Below are 27,973 nucleotides of genomic sequence, written 5' to 3'. Positions count from 1 at the left end.
TATCTTTAATACAGCAATATAGTATATCACTTTCTTCTGAAATACATTAAAAGCATCTGTCAAGAAAATATTCTGTGAATGTGAATCCACAATACATTCATATATTTTAAATACAAAATGAAAATATATATTGTCAGAGGATTTTAAAAATAAGAAAAAACAAAAACAGCTTTTAACAGCTGATATCTTTTCAAACATAATCCAGAAATCAAAAGCAAATTCCAGGAATGAGCGAATGGTCCGATAAGTTTAAAAAGGATGAGGAAAAAACAAACAAAACAAAAAAAGCAAACATTTAAAAGCCGTTTTAAAGATGGGACAGAAGGGTGACACTCATTACAGCTGTAAAACTGGACTGGACAGAGCATGCTCACTGGACCACTTTTAATCCAACAGCTGTTGAATATTTGCAAGCATGGAGGGAAAAGATCCTGTAAGCACCTCAGAAATACAGTTATACAAGATAAAGAGTCACATAAATAGAATAAATGGCTGCTTGATACAAAACACACAGCGATCCACAGATTCAGACTTGATCCAGTGTTGTCATGACAAAACATGAATATTTATGAGATAACAGTTTCATACACAACAAATAAATAAGTTATCTGACTTTATCTGCGGAGTTACTAAATATAGCTCTCCCAATATATCAACACACACAGCTGGGTGCAAGTTCCTTCATAGTTAAGGGAGGTTTTATCACACAAAATCAGGCAACAGGTTCACAAGGATTTACAGTAATAACACTGTGGTTATTTCAGTAACAGCGTTTAGATCTTGTAATGCTTTTGTCACAGACTTTGAATAATTGATTGTCAGTGGATGGAAATGTATGAACAATTTTAAAAGTCACCTTATTTGCTTTCTGCTTCTTAAAAATCTGAGAATTTGCTGCTTTTATCCATTTTATATTGTTTCAAATTATATACTTGGGGTTTAGGACTGTTTGTCAAAAGAGTAATTTGAAGTCGTCACCTTAGACTCTACTGTAATCCATTTCCTCACATTTTTTAGATTAAGTGATTTATTGGAAAAAAACAACCCAAATTAAATGAGACAATATGTGTTAGCTTCAGCCTTAACGAAAGTCACTCAACAAAATTTTGACTGTTCACAAAACCCCTTACCTGAAAAGTGATGGTGCTTAGCAACTGTAACTAAGGTGTGTCAAGCTAACGTTACTCAGTATGAAGCGATACTCGGCTGTGTCCAAAATCACTCTCTTATTCACTACTCCCTATATAATAGACACTAAATAGCTTGCTCAGTGGTGAGCAGCAAATCCAGATTTCATACGCTAACTAATTGTCGTCATTTTGTGTCGTCACCATCAGCTGTAAAGTCGTGTGATGGTCGTTTTCACATCTTTAAAATGTGGAGCATTGCAATGTAGTATTGTTAGTAAAAAAGTAGTGTAATGCCATGGATGCTACTTTTTTTCGTACCGTTGTGGAGTATTTGAGGGCAAAATATAGTGAATATATTTACACAGCTTGAAAATACTAACAATAAAGCAGAAATGTAGCTAACTGCCTTGTTTGTCCATTTGCGCATGCTAAGCAGCTAAACAGGGTGCTATCAAAATGAAACTGCTGTCTGATCTTACACTTTTTCTTATCATACTTCTACGACAACTAACAAGCTTTACAGTGCAATTCAAGAACAATGCATCCTTTATTTGTCATATAAATGGGTAAACTGGTGACTTTTTGTTTGTGACATGCAGCTTTAGATAAAGTTAGCCAGAGAGCATTAGCAGTAGCATTAGCTTATGCTAGCTGTTTTCTTTTCAGCTGAGAAAATCCACTGTGGTAGACATGTTAAATCTAAAGCCCTTTAGTTTAAAAAAAACAAAAAAACTAAATTGGGTGGTTAATCGGTGACCATTATCATTGTAAACTTCACGTGTGAGAGCAGAAAGCTTGACAGATGTAGCGATGGTAACTAAGGGGATTCACGCTGTTACCTTGACAACCACAATGTTATTACAGAGGCTGTACTGAGTTTAAGATATAAACCGTTAAAATCCTCAAGTATGCCACAAGCTCATGCTGTTCTGTCAATTCTTGTGACACAGAGTTATTTTAAACACATAATTTCCTTGTCAGCAAAATATTCAGTTATATAGATACATTTCTAGAAATACGAGCAAAGAGTGAACACCGCAAACCCGACAACAGCATCTTTAGTGTCTCACAGGAAAGCGTCCAGCAGTATGAACTGCTGCAGAGAGGAACAGGCAGTCAGACATGATGCAGCCTGCTGAAATTTCTGGTGTTTGATCAAAAGCGCTGGCAATCTCTGCCTCACAGTGAATATGGGCTGCAGAGCTAATATAACGGCAGTGCTGCCTTCCTGTCCAGAGGGGCATCCTGCTAAAATGAGGCTGGAAAGTCACCAATAAGGGATGTGAGTGTTGGTTTTTTTATGGTTCAGATTTAGAGCTCCCATTTGATTCTAGACAAAGGTGACCGTTGTTTCCCTGCTCACATCCTTCATAACAGCAGCTCAGGTAAGAACCGCCCCTCGCTCCACTGACCCTCAGGCTTTAAAGCAGCCAGAGGATGAGAGGATGAGGAGGCAGGCAGAGTCAGAGACAGAGGACTGGTGGGGTGGTTTCAGGGTTTGACCTCAGTGGCGGGCTCTGTGTCGGTCTCCATGGCGGTCTCTGGGCAGGCTGCGGCTGAGACGGCTGCAGGTTGGGCCAGAGTGGAGAACCAGGAGGACATGGCCGACTTGGCGCTGGTTAACGCTCCACCCACTGACTGACCTGAGAGCAGAGGTGAAGGACAGAAAGACTTTACTTACAGAGCAGGGTAAGAACGTGAAAGAAAGAAACAATGTTTGAGGGTAGTTCTATTAATAGGACTACAAAGGTGATTTTAATATTTTTGATACAGGCCTCTTGTTGCAGCTTTTAGGGCAGAACAAACTGCGCCTTTTGTCACTGGGTATCTCTGACATCAGCTGCTTCCAGCTTCTCCAATGTGACGATTTGCAGCTTTTTTCTGCTTTATATCATTAGCTAACTAAATATCTTTGAGCTTTGGACAAAACAAGACACTAGAAGACATCACTTTGGACTCTCGGAACTAGTGAGGGGAATTTTTATTTCCTGTTTTTCTGTTTTTTTAAATAAACAAAATAAATAATATAACTAAACTGGAAAAAATAATTAAGTGAAAAATGTAATAATTAAAACTGCTGAAGTGATGCTGAGCATCATCAACCTGCATGACAGTGTCCATGTCTTCCCTCACAGGTATTGCTCTGGTTAAAGTTAGGGATTGTTTTCTGTGCCTTCTTACCAACTGCCTTCCCTGTCTGGACCACGCTGCGGCTGGTGGTCATCATGGCGTTTCCAATCTTCTTCCCTCGCTCGCTGTTCTGCACCGAGCTGCAGTGGAAAGGGGGGCGGGGTGCGGGGAGGACAGAAACACAATATATCAATACATTGTAGGAATTCCTCATGCTTTCCAAAAAACAAACTACACAAAAGTGCCACTGCTAAATGTTGAGCCGACCTGTTAGAGGGATTCTGTAACAGCGGAGAGGCTGAGCAGCAGTCACAGGTGGTGTAACTGATGTTTGGAGCTGACCTGAGAGCGGAAACGACGAGGCTACGTTTCACAACAAATGGAGGGCTAAATGCAGCCCTGCTTGGCTTTTTCTGACAGCGACTTGGTGCGGGTCCAACATGCAACCTTTCCGCGTGGATCCCTGCTGGCCTGACATTCAGCAGGAATCTCACTCTGTATCATCTGGGGCAAACAGCAGCGTTGTTAAAAAGACGATGTGGACACAACAGCTGCTGCCGAGCACGGACGTCTGTCAGTCTAACGCTCGAAACCTTCACACTCTCTAATGAGCCAATTATTTCATCTTAAAATAAACTCTGTCACAATTTTACTACAGTCCAGCTGACTGTAGTAGAATGTTACCTTTAAGGATCCCAACAGAGATGTCACGAGTTGTGATGAGGAAAAATGCTTCCAATTTTAGGACATGACATATTTTCCTTGTTTTGGTAACGAGGACAGGATGGCTCTGTCCACAAATACAGCAGTGAGACACACTTTAACATCTTCAGTGGTGCCCTGAGAGAACGCAACTGAAAAGCCCAACCAATAACATCATCGCAAGTCTTTGAACAAAGCTGCCTTTCTCTCCATTAAGACTGATCCTTCAGCTTGTTTCAACAGGAATGATTTCACATTAAGGACTTATTGAACACCATTTCATGGGATCTTTAAAGTAAAAATGAGTCTAGCTAAGCCTAAAGACTGGAAGCAGCTATTTTGATCATCTAATAACCATGTGAATCATTTTGCTAAGCAATAAAACCAAACTTTTGCTGGTTACAGTTTCTGAAATCTGAGAATTTGAAGCTTTTCTGTGTCAGACATGATGGTAACTGAACTTGAAGATGACACTGTAGGATCATTGAAATTATGCCTATGTCATTTTCACTATTTTACAGCATTTTAAAGACAAAAAGATTAATAAACAATTAACTGAGAAAATAATCTGCAGCCCTACTGATGAGACAAATAAGAGACACATAAAAAGCCAATGAAAATGAGAGCAAAGCTACAGTTTATCATTAGTAAAAGCTAATTTTAAAGATTCAAACTAATTGCAGAAAAAATGACAATAAGGTTAAAAAATAAAGTCTTGCAAGTAAGGGAACAAATGGGGTTCAAACATGAGGGAAAAAATACAGATTTCACCTTTAACATCATGCTCACTCCTCCCTATTTATTCAGTGACAGAACTAATCGGAGCCACTGACAGAAGGGGAAAAAAATCTGGTTTGTGGTTTATCTGAAAAAGAGCTGCAGGACATCAAGTGTGTATATGAAACCTAAAACCGGAGGGAAAGTGAGAAGTGTGTGCGTGTGTGTGCTGCTGACATAGATGACGTTCATTCATACACACCACAGACAGACAGATACAGTGTTCATCTGACCGCAGCATCAACATGACACCGCTCTCTGCAGAACGAGCCTGGCCGAGCGTGAACTGAACTGGCACCGTGACACGCTGCCACTGTGGCGTCTCAGAGTCAGACGGCCGTCCTGCAGCGCCGTCACTCACAGGACACCAAGCGGATCCACCAAACAAGCTGCGGTTGCTATAGCGCTTGTTGCTAGGATCAATAATCCAGCTCCACGGCCTGCGTGTCCACCAGGAATCTGTCCTCTCTGTGCCAGCTTCCTTTTGTGCTGAGAAGCTTGGCGTGTTTTTTTAAAAATTACTCAGCTTAAAGCAAGAGGGTGTACAATTTTGTTTATTCTGATTTTATGTATTTTTATTTGTATAAAACTCAGACAATCACTTAGCCTGATATCACCAGACCAGTTTGCAAATGCTAATTAGTCTGGAACCCCTCAGTTCATTTTCAGTCTGGTTCCCAGGGTTAATGTGTGTTTACCGCTAGGGGGGTGCAAAAGTCCGACATTTTAAAATGGCTTTAAGACTTTAAATAAAGTACTTTAAAGTCAATACTATAGAAGCAATAAATAATAATGTCCATGTGAATAATGAAAAATATTAATAATATAGTAATATAAATAATACATAATCATATTAAATAATAATAAGCAACAGAATAATTGAATAAATAAATCATAGTAGCGCAATATAATGTTATAATGTATTTATAATTACCAAAGTAGTAATAACATTACTGGTCAATGCCTTTCATATGTTGAGACTTATGGCTTTTATCATTTATTTGTCAGGCGTTGCTATATTTTCAGACAAAAAATAAATTGTGATTTTATCATGTTGTAATTCCCACTTATTGCTAACAAAGGTCTGTAATACGTGTGTATTCTTGAGGTCTAACACAAGTGTTACATTTTCTTCCTCATAAATAAACTGCAAGGCTAATTAAAAAAAAAACAACTGGTGCATTGCCAAGTTTGTTGGTGGTTACAGCCACCAACTGTTGATCAGTGGAAAAAACCTTTGGCAGGAATGTGTCTCATGTTTCTTGAGTGCTCGTACACATGTGCATCTTCAAGCTCATCCAATTGATCCAAATTAAATGCCAACCTGCTCATAATGTTACTGTTTAAAAATCTTCCAGGCCATGTTTAAACCGTACAGTTCTAGTTAAACGTAAACTTGATGCAACGTATCTTTTGTTTTTAAAATTCATTTATGTTCTCCAGGAGGAAAAAAGAAACGTACTGCTACAATCAAAAATCAAAATCTGCTCTTGAAGGTTTGTTAACGAAATAAATCTTTATAGTGAATTTTGAAATATTTTAAGTTGATTTTATTTGAACAAACTCTTTCATAATGTATCTGAATATACCTCAGAACTAGAACTACCCATCGGAGGATCTGAGGCCTCAGATTCATTACAGCCTTTTTAATTTCATGTCTTTATTTTTACACCTTTCATTAATGTAATGTAACTATGATATTGCTACAGGTTAGTATGTTACTAAATGATTTAGTTTTAATATTTTTTTTATAATTTATTATTATTTTATTGGTTTTACTTGATGGTTTATATACTTAAAAAACACCTGATTAGGCTTTGACAGATTTCAAAGCTTCCAATGTTACAAAATGTTTGTGAATTACTTTGAAATGTGTATAAAATAATGCACAGGACATCTCAAATGATGGGTTTTACTAAATATACTTGTGCTTCAATGTGATGATGTATGGAAAAAATGTACAACTTTGAAGCTGTTAAGGGAATAATTTGGGTGGAAAAAATTGAAATACGGTGGTTCAAGTGTGGTTAAATGTTCATATTTATACTTTTTTTTCCTGATACCACCCAGCTTCAAACTGGTTTTCAACAATCTCACTATTTCCCCTGAGCTACTGTGTACTCTGTTAGCTCAGAGAGGAGCCCAGCAGAAACTCTCACTCTCCATCTAGCTGACTGACCCAAATAAACAGCTCCTTATGTAGCGTGGAGTCATACGCTGACAATAAAGAACGATCCTCTAACAGTGTGTCTCTGCCTGCAGCCGTGCAGCTCGTCACATGACTCTGTTTTCTGAGAACATCTCTGCCACCGGCTGCTCTTTGTCCAACACTGGTGACGAGGAAAGATGAAAAGGGTTGTCTGTGTTTGCCCGCAGTGCCTCCATAATACACATGCAACACAGCACATTCACAAGGAAGTCAAGCGTAGGGCCTAGTTTTTTGTTGTTTTTTTTATCCAGGGAGTATAAATAGAGAGGAGGTGGCAGGGCAGCGACAGCAGGACAAAGAGTTTTCATCCTCATGTGAGGTGAAAGTGACAAGCTCAGCAGCTTTCCACTTCTAATTTCTCAACCATCCTGACAAGTGGGATACGTCAAACCAGTCACAGTCTGTCCCACTAACCCCAGCTTCCCCCCCCCCATTCCAGACTCAAGTCTCAGGAAAACAGCTCCACGTTTACTGAGGCAGAGAGAGTTTTCCACTGGCTGATGAGAGGCAACACGGCAACGCTTTTGGGGTTAGGAAAATGTCACCAAAAAAGAAAAAAACACTGAAACATGAAGTGACACTCAAAATTGACTCAACATTAAATCCTGAGCGACATATCAGCAAATAAGTGTAGAAGTAGACTTATAAGTTACTAAAAATTCCTGTACACAAATAATTAGATACAACTTTATATATAAGCACAATTATGAGCAAACATGCCTCACCTAATACAAGAAAAAACTAATTACAAAGTACTTAAAATAAAACCACAACAGTACAATGAAATATGAAAATGAGAATTAATGTCAAAAAATATGTTTGAGGTGGTTAATACATCAGGTGTCCACCAGAAAGAAAAACATCACTTAATCTACATAATACAAACTTGCCCTCACATTATATCATTTAATGTTTACTTTAGGTTTTATAGGGTCTATTTTAAAGTATTGATTCTTTTCTTTCTTAACTGTAATAAATACTGTTCTTCCGTGAAGCTTGTTTTTTTTTTTTTGGTTTACTTACTGTTATATCAGAAAATTACATATTGCAAGTGTGAAGAACTTGACAACATTAAAGCCAGAGTTGATCTCAAACTGTAACAAAAATACAATAAGGATCAAACAGGTGCACTAATGTATCAGTATGTGGTCGATATCAACTTTTAGCACTAGTTGTGGCCGTCAGATGAATATTATATTTACTGCAGGTATGTGGGGATTGTGTAATTGGCATGTTAATACAGTCACATAATACAAATGTCAAATTAACAGAATTTAATGGTCCTCAGTGTCTGAAAGCTGAAACTGTTTTGATAATGCAAATCTGTTTCAATAAATGTGAGTGAAAAAATTCCAAATATTAGTGTAGGCTTTCAACATCTGCATGAATACATCCTCATTATTGACTTTGTGTTCTTGGATTTAATAGCTGTCTAGCTTTTTGTCCCAGTAGAGAGGATTTCAACATCCGTTGAAAGAGGTAGAAGTCTGCGAGGCTAAAAACTTCTGACAGTCAATAAACACTCGTCTCTGATGTTCAAGATCGCAATGAAGACTGAGCTGTTTATCTGCCGTCGTGCCCTCACGTCTGCGTTTAGGGAACACGTGTAGGCAAACCTCACGCACACACTCAGGCTGAATCCCCTCCTGTTTTAGAGCCCTGGCCTGACACAAAGCTGAGGCAGGAAATGAGACGCGTTAATTCCCAAGAAGCTCAGATGGCTGAGTGCCGAGCTTCCTGCCTGCACCCCCACGACCCCCTGCCACCATAGCAGCTATATCCAGAGTTTTATAGTGCAGTGAATGGAGCCGAGAGCAACACATGCCCCTTTAACCTCCTCCTGGTGCATGAAGGCACCAGCACACCATGCTCTGGCCCCATCTCTGCTTTTCAAATCCTCTCATGAGACAAAAAAAATAAATCTCATCTCTCCATCATCTGAAGTTCCCAAACGTTTGAATATGCATCATTAAAACATAATAAAGGCTGCATAATAAAGACAAACCCGATATTGTTACCTCATGCTGAGGCTTTACATCATTAAGGAGCCATGTGTCAAAATCTAACTTTAAGAACTACTACTTTTTGTAGTTGATATAGTACTTGTATATTCTTAAAGATTATTTCTAGAGATGTTTAAAGACAGAAAAACACATATATTAAATAATAATGAATAATACAAACCAGTTAAAAGCATTTACTCCCACACTCCATGTCCTTCACTAAAAAAATCTGAATCTCTGAATATGTAAATAGCTTTCATTTCAAAAGTTTTCCTGCTGGACACAAATGATGCTCGTAGATACACTACTGAAACTAAAAGTGGGTTCCCATACTACAATACTATTCAGTATGTCTCAATACATAGTGTGTCAAATGGTGTGTGCAAAAAGTACCAGGATGTACCTACTACATCCACATTTTGCATTATGTAAGCCAGTGTGCTTTTCTGGCTATTCTGACCCACAATCCTTTGCACAGTGTAAGATACGTCACATCAACTGAGCTGCCGAGAGCACAGACCAATGACAGCGCAGTACCAGATGAAGTAGTATGTGAAGTGTCCCTATTGTATGCATACTGCATGCTACAGTACTGAAAGGACAGCTGCAGTATGTACTAAAAGTCAAGACAACAAAACATTTAGTTCATTTCTTACATTTGAAATGTTTTTATGGTAAGGGTCATAATTACATTTTGAGAGACTTAAAGATTACAGTTACATTAGACAAGTAATTATTACTGTATGTATTGTATTTTCACTTTATTTTATCTTGTTCTTTATCTTTTTTATCTTCTGTTATCAAATGGGGTGTTTGACTGTCTGTTACATTTATGTTTATTACACGCTTTTATGCTATCTCTTTGTAACCTTATGTAAGTTCTCCTGTTGTAAAGCAATTTCTTGTATGAAAGGTGCTATACAAATGAAGTTACTTTTTAAAAAATTAACTGCAAGTTAACGTAGTGAATGTGGATGCCATGAATTGTAATTAAATTCAACATATTTTGACAAAATTACAGTTAAATGCGGAAACTGACATTGAAAATAATGTCAGAATTAGTCCCCCCACCTGGTTTCTGATTTAAACGCAGAGCTGATGAACTAAACCTAACCCAGTGTAAGTTTCCTCCACAGTTTGTTTGTCTGTGTGTTTGCTTACCGAGGCATTAACGAAAAGTTCACAGGCCATGTCACCAAACACCCGAAGGTAAAGTGAGAGCTGCGAGTATCGCAGCCAAGCAGATCTGCCCGTGTTCTCACCATAAAGCTAAGTTAGGGATGGAGACGCGCTCGTGGTGGGAGCATTTATCCGAAGCGTAACACTAGAAGCGGCGCTCCAGCTGTGGACGGAGTCACGTTTCATCCACACTTCCTGGAATGAAATCGGAGCCGCAGCTTAAGGAGTCGCCAGCTCTGTTTTTGAGAATGAAACTCGCTCATAATTAATGACATCAGCTGATATGAGACCCTCAGTTAGTCCAGTTCAGTCACTTTATTATCCCAGATGGGACACTTGACTTGCAGCCGAAAAAACAAAAAGAAATCTTTCTTGTATATACAATAAAATGCTAAATTTATATGTGCAGATTAAGCAGGGAACACAGAGAACAAAGGAGTTTTTACTCCTATTGTACTTGAAATCTATGGCCAGGGGAAAGAGTTTCAAAATTAAGACCATGACAAGGTCTGTGGGACACCTATCACCTTACCAGCCTCCTTCACAATGTAGCTCAGGTGGTTTTTGTCTCATTGTCGTACCAAGCAATCGGAAAAAAGGAAGAACAGATTGAACAAATTACTTTAAAAACATAATTTTCCTATCTACATTGAAATCAGACGTTGCAGCCCTGTCTCAGAATTTGCAAATTTCAGGTTATTATTAATGACTGTTCCAAGATATTTATAATGTTCTACTAACTTGATGCCAAAATCTTTAATGAAGGTCTGAGATGGTGACTGAGATGTTTTCCTTCTTAAAATCAATGACCACAATTTTTTTCTTTGTGGCATTAAATTGAAGTGAAGCATCATCATACAATTTAACAAACTCATCCAGCGCCAGCCCATCCTCACCACCACCGCAATCTTAAGTATGTCCACATATCTTTAACTCACCACATGTAGCAAACATTGACCAAAAATGTGCTTAAATCACTTTAAATTAAACTGACATTTCAGACCCCTAATTTAGTTTTTACAGTGACTTTTTTTTCTTTTTGTTTTTTTAAACGACAATGAATGTTACATCCTTTTGTCACCATAAGAGGGCAGCAACGTGCACTCTATGATTGGAACTCTTATCAGCTGAGCTTCAGCCAAATAACCCAAAAAACAAAAACAACCCTGATCCAAAGACAAAAAAGAAATTTGGCGGCTCTGCTGCTGATTCAGAAAAACACCAGTGTCTTCCTTGTCTTGTTTATCGATGTTGTAGTTAATGTTTTACATGTTATTATCTCTCAAAGACACATTTCTACTACAGTGGACAATGAGGTTGTATTGTACTGTGAGCAGCAGGATATGACAGAGTGTAAATACAGCAGAGGAATGAACAAATACTCACTGTGACAGCCGCAGCTTCACATCAGCAACACTGTACTGTCCTTGAAACGGGTGTCTACAACAGAGGATAGAGGTACAGGTCACTCATAAATAACATGTCTCACACCTCATAATAATTAGTTATTCTAAAAGCTAAAAGCTGATTAAAGGCACAAATTGTTAAGGTGGTTTATTTCATGGAGAAAATGGCTACCAGATTTACATATTTTTTTTATATGTGTGTTGTTATGTGTTGATACAATAAAAATAACACATTTCACACAAGATTCCTGTCTGGTTTCCTTTTGAGAAAGGAAATGAAAAAAGTTTTTTGCAAATTCATAACATGTGAAGTTTATTGGAAATGAAACAAAAATCTTTCTATGTTCTTTCCAGACTTTCAGCCACATACTGTGTGTGTACTTTTAAATAGCAGAAGCAGATTACATACTGAAAGTATTGAAAGTTGGCATCAAATGTTTGGTCAGATTTATAATATTACTATTCTCTGGACGACCCAGAAGCTCTTTAGTTCCAGCAGCACTCAGATCTTTTAATGAACACTTTTAGATGTGGTTTAGATTCATCACCACCTTTCAGCAGTCACATCTCAATGACTTTATGAGGTTATTTATGTCATGTGCACTGTAAATGCAACCTCTACACTGTTTGCTACAGCTGGTTATCATGTCTTTAATGGATTTTTAATGGTGTTATTTATTTGTTGTTACTGGGAATACAACGTCTGTATTGTCTGCTGTGTGTACAAGTTAATTTGGTGGCAAATGAGTTTCCCCGCTAGGGATTAATAAAGCTGTCTGATCTAATTTAAATCTACATTTAAATGGTAAAGTTCTTGTGCAGCTGCTTCTATTTAACATTTGAACACATTGGCTTCTTTTGTTAAATTAAAGTGAGCATTTTTTTGAAAGTTATCACTACCAAAATTCAGGCATTGTGATCGTACCAGTATGATGGTTCAATGAATACTCATCTTTATGCTGCATATAATAAAAAAAGGGGAAAAACATATCATATCAAAATAACAGAAATGAAAATTAAATAGCATAACACCACATAAAAATCCTGTTATATATGCACATGACAGCATATTGTTACTGGCTGTCAAAGTATCTCTCAACACGCTTTTCCATGTGCACAGCAGTCAGAAATATCAACCATCAGAGCAACAAATGGAAATATTTCTCACTATAAATAAAGCTCGAGAGAAGGAACTATGTTGGGGGAGTGGCATGAAAAAATATCATGAGGGAGCCACTAATCTACAGTATGAATTTTGGGGATTTAAATATTTTTAACATTGTTGTAACTGTTAAATCAAATTACAAACAGCTGTTTTGAAAAGCCACCAATAGGAATCCTGAACCACTTCTGCTTTTTTCCACCTTAATTTAGGTTTTTATGTTAGATATGAATCTTCCTGGCTGGGAAAATGTCCTTTCTTGTTGTTTGTTGTTTCCTTTCCTGTTCACCTACCCCGGGGTGATGGCAGCCATGGCGGGGTGCTTGTTGCTGAACCACACCCGGTAGTTGTGGGTGATCTTCCAGGCTGTGATGAAAGGCGCTCCGTAATCTGCCAGCAACCTCTCGTTATCTGTGTGGAGACAAGACAGGAAACAACAAGAAGCCGACAGTTAGTGAACATGATGCATAACTGGATTAACTGTCATTTTCTACACAGAGTCAATTATGTGTGATGATCTCTGCGCGTGTGTGTGTGTGTAAGCATGATGGAACAATTACAGCTCATGTCATAATTAGTGAAGCTTTTCTACAGCAGAAAATCAACTTATTAAATGAGAACATGAGTCAGCTGCACCTTTTGAAAAACTCAGTTAAATCCTTTCAGTTTTTTTAATTCACCTGCAAATAAATTAAAGAATTGAAGAAACAATGTGGAGGAAGTTGTGGAACTTTAAATGAACACCACCTTAACATTTAAGATTCATTTCCTCACAGGCACATTGTGGCACATGATGCTGCCTCTCTGTGGAGATTAAGGGTCATGCAGATTCTTGCTCATGCGGTCACAACCACTGAATTCAGTTCAGTTGTGCTCTAGAAATCATCTTGCATATAGTGACTTATAGTCATAGTGACTAAAATTATCCTTATTATGTCATCCTTAATATTTTAGTTTGACTATGTGGTTCAGCTCATGTGATCCTCAGGCCAGAGAAGCGCAGACAGACTCACAAATCTTCCTGTAGAGCCTGAGAAATATTCAAAATCCACATAAAACTAACTGCTACAACAACAGGAGGCTTGTGGAGGTAGAGGAAGTAAAATGGTTGCAGCAAAGGTGCAGAGCTAAGTGCTTGTGGGTACAGAAAAAAATGTGTATAGCACTATCTCGTGCAAAAGTGGTTCAAAATGCTTCACATAAAAAAGAAACAGCAAAAATTTGCAAAATAAAACAGAAACATCATGCATACATACACATAACATCACACACATACAAACAAAGGAAACAATTGGAGCAAGTCTAAGTAAGTAAATAAGTGTAAAATGTTTCTATGGACTTTCTAATATTAAACAGTGAAAAATACACTATATTAGGCAGGGACAATGCTCTTAGCTTTCCAACTTTCTTAGCACCCAGAGTTCATATTCATTTGCTGAAAACCACCAAATATTTGAGCTATGCTGTCAGAAAGTCCATTCAAAAGCACATCAGGAGTTTTCAAACCAGTGCTTGTAAACTGACAAAAAAAATAAAAAGGACGAAAATGTTTATAGAGTCCGCATCTCACGCAGTTTTCAAGTCTGGTTATTCATACAGCAGTGAAATGAATGACCACCAGGGAAATAAGTAATCCATATTTTGGAAATACAACAGGCAGCTGCAGTAAAAACAGAGTGTTTTAAAATGACGTGAGGTCTAGTTGTTTTGAATTAATTAAGAGTGAACATAATTAAAACAAGACTGTACTTGAAATTACTTAATAATCCAATTTAGATCAAATATATTTAAAGACTTATTGCTCGCTTTTTAATAGCCTACAGATAGTCTGAATTAAACTAACGAATTACTGGAGATGTGTGTGAATTAACATCTTCATATTAGTGAGTGAATGAATGTCCAGAGTGAATCAGTTAGTAGATGACTCAGTAATACACAAACACAACAAATGATGCGTCTTCCTACCCTGCTGTATTGCAGAGGACAGTAAGGAGTGGATGTAGAGGGTGAACTGGGCTCTGATCCACTCGTCTCCACCTTCCCAGCCCGTCCCGTCCAGAAAGACATCGTCACGGTTCTCCGTCACATGTTTGACCAGGTAGTCGGCGAAACGCAGGTCTGCCGTCGTCAGGCTCAGGATCTTTCGGAGCTCGGGGTCGTGGATCTGGACACGAGCTTCTTCCACCTGAAACACACACAAACAGCAAACACATGAATTTATTTTACCGACTTCATATTAAAGTTAAAATAAATGCACAGTGAATGCAGGACTTACTTCAACGATAGCGTCACTGAGGTGCCTCTGCTGGCGGAAGAGGATGTTGGTCGCCCCGGCAACGAAGCCGCGCACCGTCACGTCTGATAGGAGGTGATGCTGCTGCAGGGCCATGTAGGGGAGACACAGGTAACCCTGGCAACAAAAGGCAAAGGTCACTCTGTGTGTGAATGTCAGACAGGTGTTTATCTGCAGTCAACTGACTCCATCTGGTCTACGGTGCCAGAGGAGGGACACACAAAAACACACACAGGATAAAAGCTGTTTGTGCTGTAAATCTGGACTGATAACATGATGGAACTGAAAACTCTTTCACAGCAGAGCAGTTACAGTGATTATTATTATCGAATAGCATAAACTGAAATCAAAATGTGGCACTTTAAGTTGTTACTACATCATTTTAATAAACAATTGGGATGATGTCATTTTATAGCCTTTTGCAAACAAAGCTTGTGTGTTCCCGTACTGTATTTGCCCTAATTATTAGGAATTAGTTCTGACATTTTACAATCTGGTGAGCGATTTCTTCAGCTATTGTCAAAAACTTTATAAAACTTTGTCTTGGATTTCAGAGGAAAGTGTTTCTGATAGATGAGTTAGATTTAGATTCACAAGTGGCCGTTTATTGGTCAGTTTCGCCAAATAAAAACTGAGCAAAAAGTCTAATTTACCCAATGTGATTTATCCAGTTCCCTTTTTTTAAAGCGGCTTCCCTTTGTCACTGGGTATTTTCGTTGGCAGGAGCGAAGCCAAAACAAACCCTGTGTATATTAAGCTAGCCGTGCTGGACCTGTATTCACTCTCAGATCTCTTTTTAGTCCGTGTTCATTTCAAGGCAGCTCGTTTATAAGGTGCCAGCAGACATGCTATTTTCACTTTCACAAACAGACCAAACTCTCAAAATGTATCAGCTGAAAAATAACTTTTTAACTATTTTCAGCTTTGTGGTGATGTACTTTCCAGATAATCAAATGCTTAATTTAGCATAAAACAATCAAGTGAAAAATAACCATACTTAAGTTACACATACATACATCTGGTTTAGTATTACCTTCATGCAGATTCAATTAGTTAATCAACAGAAATTGAATCTTCTGCTTTTCTTTCATTTATAACATTTGGAAGTATTATAAAATTGGGGTTTTGGGTGTGGCTTGGACCAAAAGAAAGCAACTTGAGAACAGGTGATGGACATTTATTCACATTTTCTTTGAAGATTAAATTATTATTCAGTTGATCAGAAACTGATGAAGAAATAATCATTTTTGCAGCTCTAATTATTACCTTAGTGAAGATGGGGAGTGGTAAGCCGTACTGATCCTCCTCCAGACCAGACACCAGACCCTGGATGACCCCACCCTGATCGCTGGCCGCCTGCGGCTGCACGGTGATGGGCGTCCCCGTCTGGGAGTCAAAAGCATCTGGTAGCTCTGAAGTCGCCTCCCTCCCCTCAGCCGACTCTTTGGGGCTGCCCTCCTCTAAAACGCTTGGGTCCAGAGTCTCCCAGTCACTCTCTGAGGACTCTGGAGAGGTGCGTGACGGAGGTTTAAGGTGGTTGTTGTCCCTCTCTGCGTTATTCCCTGAGGACAGGGCATCAGCGGCCTGCTGGGCGGGTTCCACTCCCTCCAGCTCCAGGGCGGTGTTGGCGATGTCGGTGACGGACACAGAGACAAACTCCTCTGCTCCTGAGACGCTCTCCACCAGGCTCAGGTCCTCTGACACGCTGCTCTTCGGCCTGTAGTGAGACGAGTCCACCAGGCCGTGCTCGATCAAACCTGAACAAACACGACACACTGGAAATGTCAGCGCTGTCTTCTTTCTGTTCAATTCACTTCATCTGTGCTCATCCATTCTGCCATTTGCTGTATCGTGTCTCTGTGCTTCATCCCTCTTTTCCCCCCTCAGTTATTACAGTTTTATCATTTGTACGGAGACATAAAAAATACATTCCATCCTAACAAAGACCAAATATATTACACAAGAGCAGTGAAAATGTTTGAAACTGACCTGGAAACAGAGATAAAACTGTCATCAGAGCTCCTACTAGTCTGTTGACAGGAGACACATAGAACAGGACCTGCAAGCATCAGCAAAAAAAGTCAGTGTCATTTCATTTTTTCATCAGGACCAAACAGCTTCTAGACAGAAGAAAATGTGTGCTTGAGTTTTTATTTCATACCTTCTTCTCCAGCAGAATGAGCTTGAAGAGGATGAGAACCTACGAAGATAAATGAGAAGCTTTACTGATAATTGACATTAAACAAAAAACTTCATTTTAAAAGAGTAGCAGGATTGAATCTTTTTATCTGTAATGTTCTACCTTGTGTCGAAAGTGCAGTATTAAATCTCTTGGTGATAAACCTGAGGAGAGAAATTGAATGAGAGCATCAACAAGGAGGAATTCACCCTGAGAGAAAAACGCCACAACAATCACATGATCGGAGGCCTGATGAGAAATAAGCAGCACAAATAAACACATGTGATCCTTCTGTAATCAAAATGACTAAACCTAGCGTTTTTTACTTTAAACTGTACAAATGAATAATCATTTTGAGATTTTTTAGAGACGAACAAGGAAGTAAGTGTTTTTGTAGTGTGAAAATAATCGTTTTTGTGTTGAAACTACACGTTTTTGCAACTTTAAAGCCTCTTTCAGAAGAAAAAAAGATGGACACATGAAATGAAATTAAGTTTTACGTACCGAGGTAAACCTGTGTATCCAGCGTGGAGCCCTTCAGGGAGCCGTTCATGTGGTCGTATAGTTCCTGCAGGGTCGGAGGAGGAAACGGGAGGTGAGTCGAGGTCAAAACAGACAAGCAGAACATTAAAAGATGGCTTTTCTCTGAGTGGACTCTTACCTTCAGTATGGAGATCTGTGAAAAGTCTTTCTCCTCGAAGTAGGCATGCGTGATGAGCTGGAGTTTTGCTTGGAGCAGACCGTAGAGAGGCTGGAAATCAGAACAAAGGCTGTCAGCAGCAAACCGAGTATGTGTGTCTCAGTCATCATCCCTGTTTTGTTTTAAATTTTTTTACTGGGGCTGCAACTGATGTTTATTTTCATTTTTTATCATCCATTAATGTGCTTATTATTCTCTGGATTAACCCTTTTAGCTCATACAATGTTCAAAAACTGTGAAAATGGCATTTACAATATCTAAGAGCCCACTGTGATGTCTTCAATTTGATAGTTTTGTCCGACCAACAGTCCAAAACCTAAAGATTTTTAATCTACTGTCACATATGACAAAGACAAGCACTAAATCCTCACACTAGAGAAGCTGAAACCAGAGAATATTTGCCCTTTATGCTAGATGAATGACAGTAGAGCTATTTTTCCATCCAGCTTTACAAGTAATGTCCCTCCATTTCTACAGTCACGCCACATAACTAGATACCACACAAGGATGTGGACAGAGGAGTAGTTCATAATGAATTTAGGCACAATGTGTGACCTCTTTAATTGAGATGCAGATCAGAAGGTTTGATGGTTTATTCAGGAGCACATAATGTCATTTCACAGCTTGGTGAATCTACCTTTCACCATTAAAATGTTGACTACAAGTCATTAAATCTCCGTGGGGACACATCAATGGGAAATTTACTTATTTTATCACTTCACACAAGGAGGATGGTTACTTCAACATCTCATGAGATTAGTTTCGGGAATGCAGGGAAATAAAAGAATCCCCTCCCCTCTTTCCTCTTCTCTCTCTCGTTTTTACATGATCACGACGAGGTCATGCTGATATTTCATGGACTGGAGACTCCTGATTTAATTATTTCCAGTGCTTAAGCTACTGAGACTGAAATCAAAGCTTTATTCTGTTTATAAGATTACAGCCTAAACTGACTCACTCACCACTCGACTGAGGACGCAGACGCTCTTCTGAACGGTCTCCCTGGTGACGTCGGCCTGTCGTACCTTAAGGGCCTGAAGAAGCATTCAAGAAAATTAATGAATATACATCATATAAAAGACCACAAATCAAACATCGTGATGACGCTGTGTGACTAATCGCCAACCTTGTGACACATCTGCTGACGTCATGAGATAAAAATAGCACGGGTGTTGTCTGTTTGCTCTGTACGCTTCTAATCAAAACTGAAGAAGTGTAAATACAGTTTGAGGATACACAGACACTGCAATCTTATGCGATAGTTGAGCATGTAATTCTAAAACTATGCACACTAATCTGCAGCCTCCACTCTTCTGGGTTCAGGCTTTCCAGATGATTTTGGGTGATAAGATCTGGCTCACAGTCGGTGTTCCAGTTCATCCAAAACAGTTTTGAATCATGGGATTGAGGTCAAGGCTCAGCGCAGGCCGCAGAAGTTCTTCCACATTAAACTGTGTAAACCATTTATTTAAGGTGTATTAATGTAACCATACACAAATATATTGTAGTTGGATTAAAACCGACTCCAATCAGAGTATTCGGAGGTCGGTATTAAAAATGTTGTCTTATATCTAACTAGTTTTAATTATCTTCCCTATTCCTTAGATGATGTGGTTTTGGGCTACAATCACCAATTTGACTGGTGGTTGATGCTAATTTTGCATCCTTGATTAATCATTTTGTTCTCTAAAATATCCAGATACAGTGAGAAATGCCTGATCAAAACTTCCTAAAGCCTGAGCCAGTGTCATCGAATGTCTTATTTTGTCTGACCAAAAAAATTTCTCAGGATATAAATTAAAAAAATTAATAAATAAAATAAAACTCAACAGCATCACAAACTACGGGTTAGGTTTAACCATAGACTATATATAAGAAGGGTTAGGGTTTAACTGAATCAACACGTCTGTAAAACAGGTTCAACAACATTCGATGACTGGATGGGGGACTTATTGCAGGGTTGTTGTTTTAATCTGCATTTGCGTTAGCAAGGTGTAATAAACTGACAACTGAGTGTCTAAATGCATTCATGGAAAGTAAAAGTGGTGATTGTCATTATTTATTTGGTGTTTTTATTTCTTTAATACTTCAAACCTTTGGATCATTTTGGGCTGTTATACAGATGCTGATGTTGTGCTTATCCTGGTTTTGATCATATTTTGGATACAGTGTTTATACAGAACACATATCCCTTTATAAATGATAAATGCTAATATCCCTGTTACTGCATGCTATTTACGCTGTAGCTTTTAACTCTAAATCAATTTGACTGTGGCTATTGAAAATGAGACCACTTTGGCTTGTGGTATACGGCTTCTGGGAATGTTTGGATCCCTCCTTGTATAAACTACTATACTACATGTCTTCAAAAATCAAGTAAAGACATTATGTACATAAAATGTCCCTGAGTTTGTGAAGGTGCTTCCTTCAGATACACCTGTCACACATTCAGGTGAGCAGAGATTTTATTTATTTCTATGGAGCTCATCTTTGTCTAAAATCTCTTAATATGCTGTAACATTAGATTTCTATTCATTGGAACTAATGTGCAAAAACATGAAAAACAATCTCAACAAAAAGCACAGTGGTGTTCACATACTTTTGGCCATAAAGTGTGCATACTGAGCTGGAGGAAGGAAATTCTGGTCCCATAAAACTGACCTTTGCTTCTATTTGGCGATAACAGGACACTCCGTAGACACACTTCATGTCTTCATTCAGAGGCGGCAGGTGAAAATAAACAGTGTCTGCAAAACAAAACAAAACAAAACCGTCAGTCTTATTACTGCATCATCTAATTTTCCTGCAAGGGAAATCCATCAGGATCTGCAAAATCAACCAGGAGGGAAAATTAGCAGAGTGAAGAAATAAAATGTGTCCTGTTTTTAACAGCTTGTTAGATTTAATACATCATGTTTATGTAGAGTTTAGCTGCACATTACCACAGAGTAATAAATGTCATAAAGCAATACATGTACCTGTCAGTGAGGAATGCAAAGTTAGCAAAAGGGATTATGTACAAGGGAAGGTGCAGAGGAGACAATTAACATTAAAAACAGCTGAGACGCTTAATGATCATTTTACATCACTGTAGCCGACTGTTAGCTGCCAAACTGGATAAACCTGCAAGCTGAGTTAAAATGTACAAGCTGCTCATGGGTGGCTTCATTTCCCACAAAGAACATCACTGATATCTTCAATTTAAGAGCTGAAATGATGCCAAATCATTGTATGTTTCAGCATCGTAAATGAAAGAATTTGCAGCTTTTCCTCAATTTAAATGAATGTAAGTTGAGTATGTTTGTCAGCTTGGACTCTAGGCGATTGTGGTGGACATTTGTCACTATGTTATGATGTTTTCTAGAACAAACAATAAGTTGAGAAAACAATCAAATAGCAGATTAATAGCTAATTAATTAATAAATAGAATAATTGTTGCACTTAAGAGAACTAATACTTGTGATTTGCATTTTTTATTACAAGAACTTTACATTACTATGCTGCATTTTGTCTGCAAAATGTCAATCACTGCTTCCCAGAGCACAAGATGAAATCGAAAATGTTTTGTTTTGTCTCAACAAAAAGTCCACAATGCAAAGATATTCAGTTTAATATTATGGAGGAAATGTGAAAACTAAATATTCATATTTAAGAAAGACTCAAAACCATAAATCAATTTTTTAAAACAGTTGGCCCCTCACAACTTGAAAGTCAGCAGTAATATATAATCAGCATTTCAGGATTAGTGATTAATGGGCTGAAACCAGCTATGTGATCATTTAAGCTCAGAAAAATGCAGAGTGTGAATTTAGTCACTGTTGTCAAATACATTGTTAATTTTTGCTCTGTAATAACATAACAAGTAATAGTATAAAAGTAAAAGGGTTAACTTTTGATCAATAACAATGACTTAAGGTTTACTTAACCTGCAGATAAGATTCCTGCTACAGTTCATACGAGTGATTACAATCAAAGTTGATAGAAAGTCACAGACTGCCTAAAGCCCCTTGAAGAGGGAGAAACAAGTCTGGGAGAAAACCGCAAATAAAACAAGGAGACAGAGGAGGAAATGGCACAACTATCAGCCTTCATTCCCTCTGAAGAGGAGACGAGGAGCATTTTAATGATGTGGTTAAGCTCTCCTCTGAATCAGACGGCGGAACAGTCACAAAGGTTAGACTGCAGACGTCACAGATTAACAGGGGTCCAGACCGCAGCTGCAGGACATCAACCTAACCAGCCCCACAGATACAACATAGCCTGTGTTTTACATTTGACTTGAAACTGAAATGTAGGTTTGTTCAGAAATGTGAGACCAGCAGCCTCTGCTGCCAATGATTATTTTTACTGGCGATTAATTGATTTGACATTTGGTCTATAAAACATCAGAAGATGAAAGTGATGAAAGTGATGTTGTCAGATGTCCTCTGAGTCATCAGGAGAAATTCATTCATTGTCCTAAATCAATAAAAAATACAAGTACTATGTACCAAAGTATGCTTCTTTTTTTTTTTTAGTTACAACAGGAAATCAATGTTCTTTTTCATTTTGTGCAAATAGGAAATGATGATGCACAAAAATGAAGTTGGTCATGGCTGGTAGTGATGAACTTAGAGAATTATCACTCGACTCTGCAGCTCCCCTCAACTTCACAGAGCTTTATAGTGAGTTTCAGCTCATTGTGAAGCTGTCTAGCTGCAACTGTTTCGGTTCACTCTCAGCGCTCTCATAGTGTTGAATTATGAATGAATTATAATGTTGCTCCAGAACTACTAGATGTGGAAATAAGCAAATGTTTACTTACAAGTGCAACACATCAACCTAAAAAGTGATATGTCAGTGTTTCTGCAGGTTTAAATTTCCTCCATCTGTGAGTATTTCCTTACAGCGTTGCACTGTGGGACAACTGTGTTCATCAATAAATTAAAATACCATCACTTTTCCATTGTGAACACTCTAAATCAAACTCAATTTCTCCTAATAACTGTTAAATAAAACCAAGGAATAGCAAGTTATGAGATTAAAATCACTGCAGAACAGCTCCCTAAGTCAAAAACAGCATTTAGATGCAACAAGTCAAATAATGACAACATGACAGGAATGACACTGATAGTGTTATCTTTTATAGTGTCTTGTTCAATATTGAGTGTTATATGATCCTGTCTTTAGTTTTGACATTGGAAAAAGTTTCGACTGTGCTGCATTGTAACCAACACCCAGTCATATCAGTGTGACTATTGTTTTTAGGAGCTGCATTGGGGAGGAAGTCACATCACTGTTGTTTTTATAAATCAGTTAATCATTAGTTAGAAGGATCATGATTTGTGAACTTTAAACTAACTGGAAATATGCATATAAAGCTGAAAATTGTTATGTTGGTGGCTTATGTGTCTTTTGCTCTGTGGAAAGTTGTGCTTATTCTTTAGAAAAACCTACTTTTTTCATTTCTTCAAGACAGAAACTTTAACCAGACCAAAAGAAAGCAGCAGCACAGAGCACATGATCAGGAAATGAGAAAGTCTCCTGCCGTGACAGAGGACCACAAACAGTGCTAATAGGTGCAGTTTTAATGGAGGAAATACATGTGTACTTTGGCTCAGTTCCTGCTGTTTGCCTTTGCAGGACAGTATGAACAGCGGCGGTGAACCACAGGACTGTCACATGACAGCAGCCACACCATACAGGACAGCTTGCCAAAAAAGACCAAGTACCCACAAAATCATTCACACCCACTGCAGCCACAGAGGCCTGATTTGAACTAACAGTTTAGAGATACTTTTTTTAAGTACACCTGCTTTTACAATATCAACAGCACAAAACTAAGATAAATGATCTTTAACCAGAAGCTGAGGATGTAATGCAAGATCATGTTAGTTTATTGAGAACTGGCTCCAAAGATTAATATCATGTAATTATCATGTTTTCAGTTTCTTGAGAGTAGTTCTGTGTGAACGTCAGTGACACACATGACAACTATTGAGCAGATTATAAATATGTTTTGGGCGTGATCCGTGTGTGAAATGTGTCACAGCTGTCTGGGTCAGTCGGTGTTGACAGTTGGCAGATAAAATCAGAATGTGTGTGTATCTGAAGACATCAGATCCTGTCATTTTTTTACATATTTGATCATTTTTGACTGATCAACTCGTCAGTTGTGTGTCAATGTGAGAGAGGCATACCTGTGCATAAATCAAAGAGAGAGGGGAAATGGTGTGCTAAAAGGCTTGTGGTGTTCACAAAGCTGGACAACTGCAATGGAGCCAAAGCTGATGGAGCTGTAAGGACAAGGAATGTCTCTACAACATAAAATCAAAGAGCTACCCAGTCAAGCACAACCTGAAATAAGCTTTGCAACAACTTCACTCACGTTCAATTCCTTTTGTATACTCTACAGGCCACACAGACACCATTGTGCATGTGCAGTAACACAAACTGCCTTTCACAGAACTACTCTCTGGAGACTGAAAATGTTATCGCTGTTATTAGTCTTTGGAGCCGTTTCTTAACAGACTAACGTCACCAAACTCTACATAATGAATTAACATTTCACCCAGTGCAGCAGTGTGACTCACTGATGTGTTTTTAATAGTTTTTGGACAACAATGGAAGTCTACGCCACAAAAGAATAAAATATAACAGGCTTTGGATACACACAATCCTTAGTAGATCAGTTCATTGTTGGTGTGGTTTGTCGACAATAAGAAACATATAGAAAATACATCGCCATATTGATTTAAAAAGTGGCATTTTTCTACTACATGGTCTCACAAACCTTCCTGATAGTTGTGCGCCCCATCGGGAAGAGCCAGGAAAGGGAGGTACCTCCACTCTTCTGGCAGCAGGTTACTGTCATGACCCTCATCTGGCATCAGCGGCGGGTAGGAGAACTCCACCTGAGGGTCGGAGAATAAAAGGAAGAGAAGGAGTCAGCCTTGTCAGCTGATTCACCATTATCACGATTTCCCCTCCATGTGTTTATATGTTAGAGGGTTTCAAATTCACTTGTGTGTGAGTTCATCAATGTTTCCTTCACATGCTCCTATTTCCTCCTGCAGGTTAGGTGAGATACAGGCTGGAATCTGCCCTCAAGTCTAAATATGAACAAGTGTGTTGATGTGTAAGCTGCCTCTGTTTCCTGTGATATGTCCCTCACCTGGATGGAGGCCGGGAACTTGCCTTTTACCCAAATTTTCCCTGGAGAATGCACTTTTAAAACAGCTGGACAAAGATGGGAAAAAGGACCGGAGAGAAATAACAGACAGAACAGGTGTTCCTGGTGAGTTCTGAGCATGAAAGTAAAAGGATACTGAGAGCTGGATTTGGCGCCCCGCTCAGTCCTGCTGCCAATTTTTCCCAATGGCCACTTGCAGTAATGCAGAGAAAAAAATCCCCTGAGAAGCATTTAAGAAATGTCTATAAAACAACTCACCGAACTTAAATAAGGTATTATAGGACTGCAACTAATGATTATTTTCATTATCTATTAATCTGCTGATTATTTTCTCGATGTATCACATTTTTTGTCCATAAAATGTCACAATTTTGTGATCGGTTGCTTTTTGTGCAACAATACGTAAAAGTTGATTTACATTTAGGGTTTGTTTTTTTTACAATAAAAAACCTACAACTTTCCCATCACAGCATCAAGATACACCAACTGTTTTGCATGATAATGTAGCCTAATGTACTACTTTACATCTTTCACTGACCTCATTATGTTTCCATTGAGCTAAAGAAAGGGCTAACGTTCAGATTTCTGTCGCTATCCTCCCACGGAGCCCAGCCTCCTGCCAGTGGTGACAGTTACCAGATTAACCTGAAACCTGCTGATCCTGAACGCATCACACACTCAAACAAAACAACAACGATTCGCTCTTTCAAAAATAAAACTCCTGCAATTTACGAGCGCGAGACGATGCAATTCCCGACTCCGGAGAGAAGAAGTTACTAATAACAAGTCTGTTTAGTAAGCTTCCTTCCAGAGAGACAGATGGGCAGCAGGTGAAACAGGAGGGAGACAGATGGATTAAAAGAGCCAGGAACACAATCTACTGATACCCAGCAGGAGATCATTGACCCCTATCAGATAACTTCCACCACCAGAGGCAACAGGCCCATTATTTGAAACAAGGAATGTGCCCTGTCTGCTCCGCTGCATTGTTTTCTCACATTTTTACAAAAACTGCCTTTTTTATCTCTCCCCTGCAACAGCAGCTGCTTTCAAGGCTGCTGAGTCGTGTTAAAAAGGCCACCGATCAACAGTTCCTTCATTTTATGGCAGCAGAAACAGACGGAGAACAGCGTAGTGTTTGGTTTTATCCCTGTCAGCTCAAGCCTGTTAATTTAATCACTTGAATTTTAGAGAGAAAAAAAGAAGACGAAGCAATAATTAGAGGATGCATTAGAGCCACTTATGCTGAATGCCACGTGTAAACTTTTACTAATTAGCAGGTGTTTGACGCTTCTTTTGTCACGCAAGAGGCGAAAAAGGTCGGCATGTCACAGTGAGTGAGTTAAAAGTTAATCTTTGCAGAACAGGTTTAGAAAGACAATTACACCAAAAGCAACTTGTAAGCTTTGTCTGTGAGAGGGTTTCTGTTCTATTGAAGTACAAGAAAAACTGCTGGAAACAATTAGTTGGTTAACTGATGGACAGACAATTAATCGCAACTACTTTGATAATTGAATGATTGTTTTAGTCTTTTTTTAAAGCAAAAAGGCAGAATATTTGCTCTCAAATGTGAGAATTTGATGCTATTCTTTGTCATAAATTAATACAAACTGAATACAGAAATTTGAAGATGTCAACTTTGACTCTGGGACATTTAGTGACAAAATGATCAACAAAATAATCTGCAATTAGAAGTGAGATATTTTTTAATATATATATTAAATGTGAGTTCATATTAAATACTGTTTACACCTAACTAAGAGGCCAAATCACCACACAGTGTTGATATGAGTGTGCTGTCCATGTGATGATACTTTCTACTTCCACCCCACTACATTTCATAGGGAAATGTTGTACTTTCTACTCCATTACATTTATTTGACAGCTTTACATTTCATTTTCAGATTTTACACAATGGAGTTGTTGATAACAGCTCCACCAGATAGTGTGTTTTCCCTCTAACCTTCTCACGTGGTTTCATTTCAATAAATGTTCAAATAGTCCCATATTTCCCCCCAAAAAAACAAAGCTTAGAGAAAAAGTCCAAACAGATTTGTGTATCAGAACTCTGTTTTTTCTTCTTTCTTCTCCCATTAATCATCTCATGAACCCTCAGATTTAATTGGTGCCTTTGGAGGAGCCCGAAGCCTATGTTGGGAACCACTGGACTAAACTAATAACAAACTAATATAAACCAATACGTTTACATTCCTGTAATAGAACTTTTTTCTTACGCAAAGGATCTTAGCTCTCCTTCCACCACTGGTATTATGGTATGTGTTTGTTTTTGGCTCTGTTTGAATGATAATTGGCTAGTTGGATAATCTGGCTCTGTGCAAAGATAAAGTATGCATCGAGGAGCCCTGAGGATCAAGCTGGAGCCTGTAATGAAAACACAGTGCTGCTGTTGAATACACTGAAGTGGAAAGATGTCCAAGTTGGCAGCAGAGCACATGTTATATAACTGTGAGCCCGCAGCAAACAGCTGATGTTAACTACATCCACTCTTAAATGCATGTCAGTCAGGGAACAGTTGTTATCATGGCTGCAGGGAAATGCAGAGGCATGACTCTTTAAGTACAATTATATAAAGATACAGTCAGTAGAAGATGTCTGAAGTTAAAACATGCATTAATATAGAGGAGATTTTTTTATGAACTCGTTAGCAGTTAGCCTGTGTTAGCGTGGAGCAGAGGGTTCACCTACCTGACAGCCCTTTTTGTGGTGAAATCCAACAACCACAATGTGCAGCACCGGTCCCTTTACTTCTTCCCTGCCCTGTGACTCCATGGCCGCCTGTTGTTGTTTTGGCAGTGCTGTGGTGGTTTTAATTCGGGGGATCGGATGTAAACACAAGCACACAGAGCCGATTTTAGCCCCCCTTTCAATCGATGCCCGTCCGCAGCAGTCAGGAGCAACAACACAACAGCAC

General features: G+C 38.6%; 1 protein-coding gene across 1 annotated transcript; it reads right to left on the bottom strand.

Annotated features, from left to right (window-relative positions):
• Positions 1-9: 9 nt before the first annotated feature.
• Positions 10-27,955, bottom strand: avl9 (AVL9 homolog (S. cerevisiase)). The gene is made up of 16 exons (XM_062441693.1): positions 27,748-27,955; positions 24,643-24,763; positions 20,532-20,617; positions 18,833-18,904; positions 17,832-17,921; positions 17,675-17,738; positions 17,294-17,334; positions 17,153-17,191; positions 16,981-17,050; positions 16,258-16,748; positions 14,974-15,108; positions 14,664-14,883; positions 12,992-13,109; positions 11,517-11,570; positions 3,312-3,400; positions 10-2,773 (listed from the first exon to the last, which is right to left on the bottom strand). Exons 1-16 carry the CDS (start codon positions 27,829-27,831, stop codon positions 2,622-2,624), a joined length of 1,926 nt encoding a protein of 641 aa, XP_062297677.1. The 5' UTR covers positions 27,832-27,955; the 3' UTR covers positions 10-2,621.
• Between the last annotated feature and the right edge of the window lie 18 nt (positions 27,956-27,973).

The sequence above is a fragment of the Scomber scombrus genome, chromosome 20 (genome assembly GCF_963691925.1).
Source record: "Scomber scombrus chromosome 20, fScoSco1.1, whole genome shotgun sequence".
NCBI lineage: Eukaryota > Metazoa > Chordata > Actinopteri > Scombriformes > Scombridae > Scomber > Scomber scombrus.
This window is presented reverse-complemented; position numbering and strand designations above follow the sequence as displayed.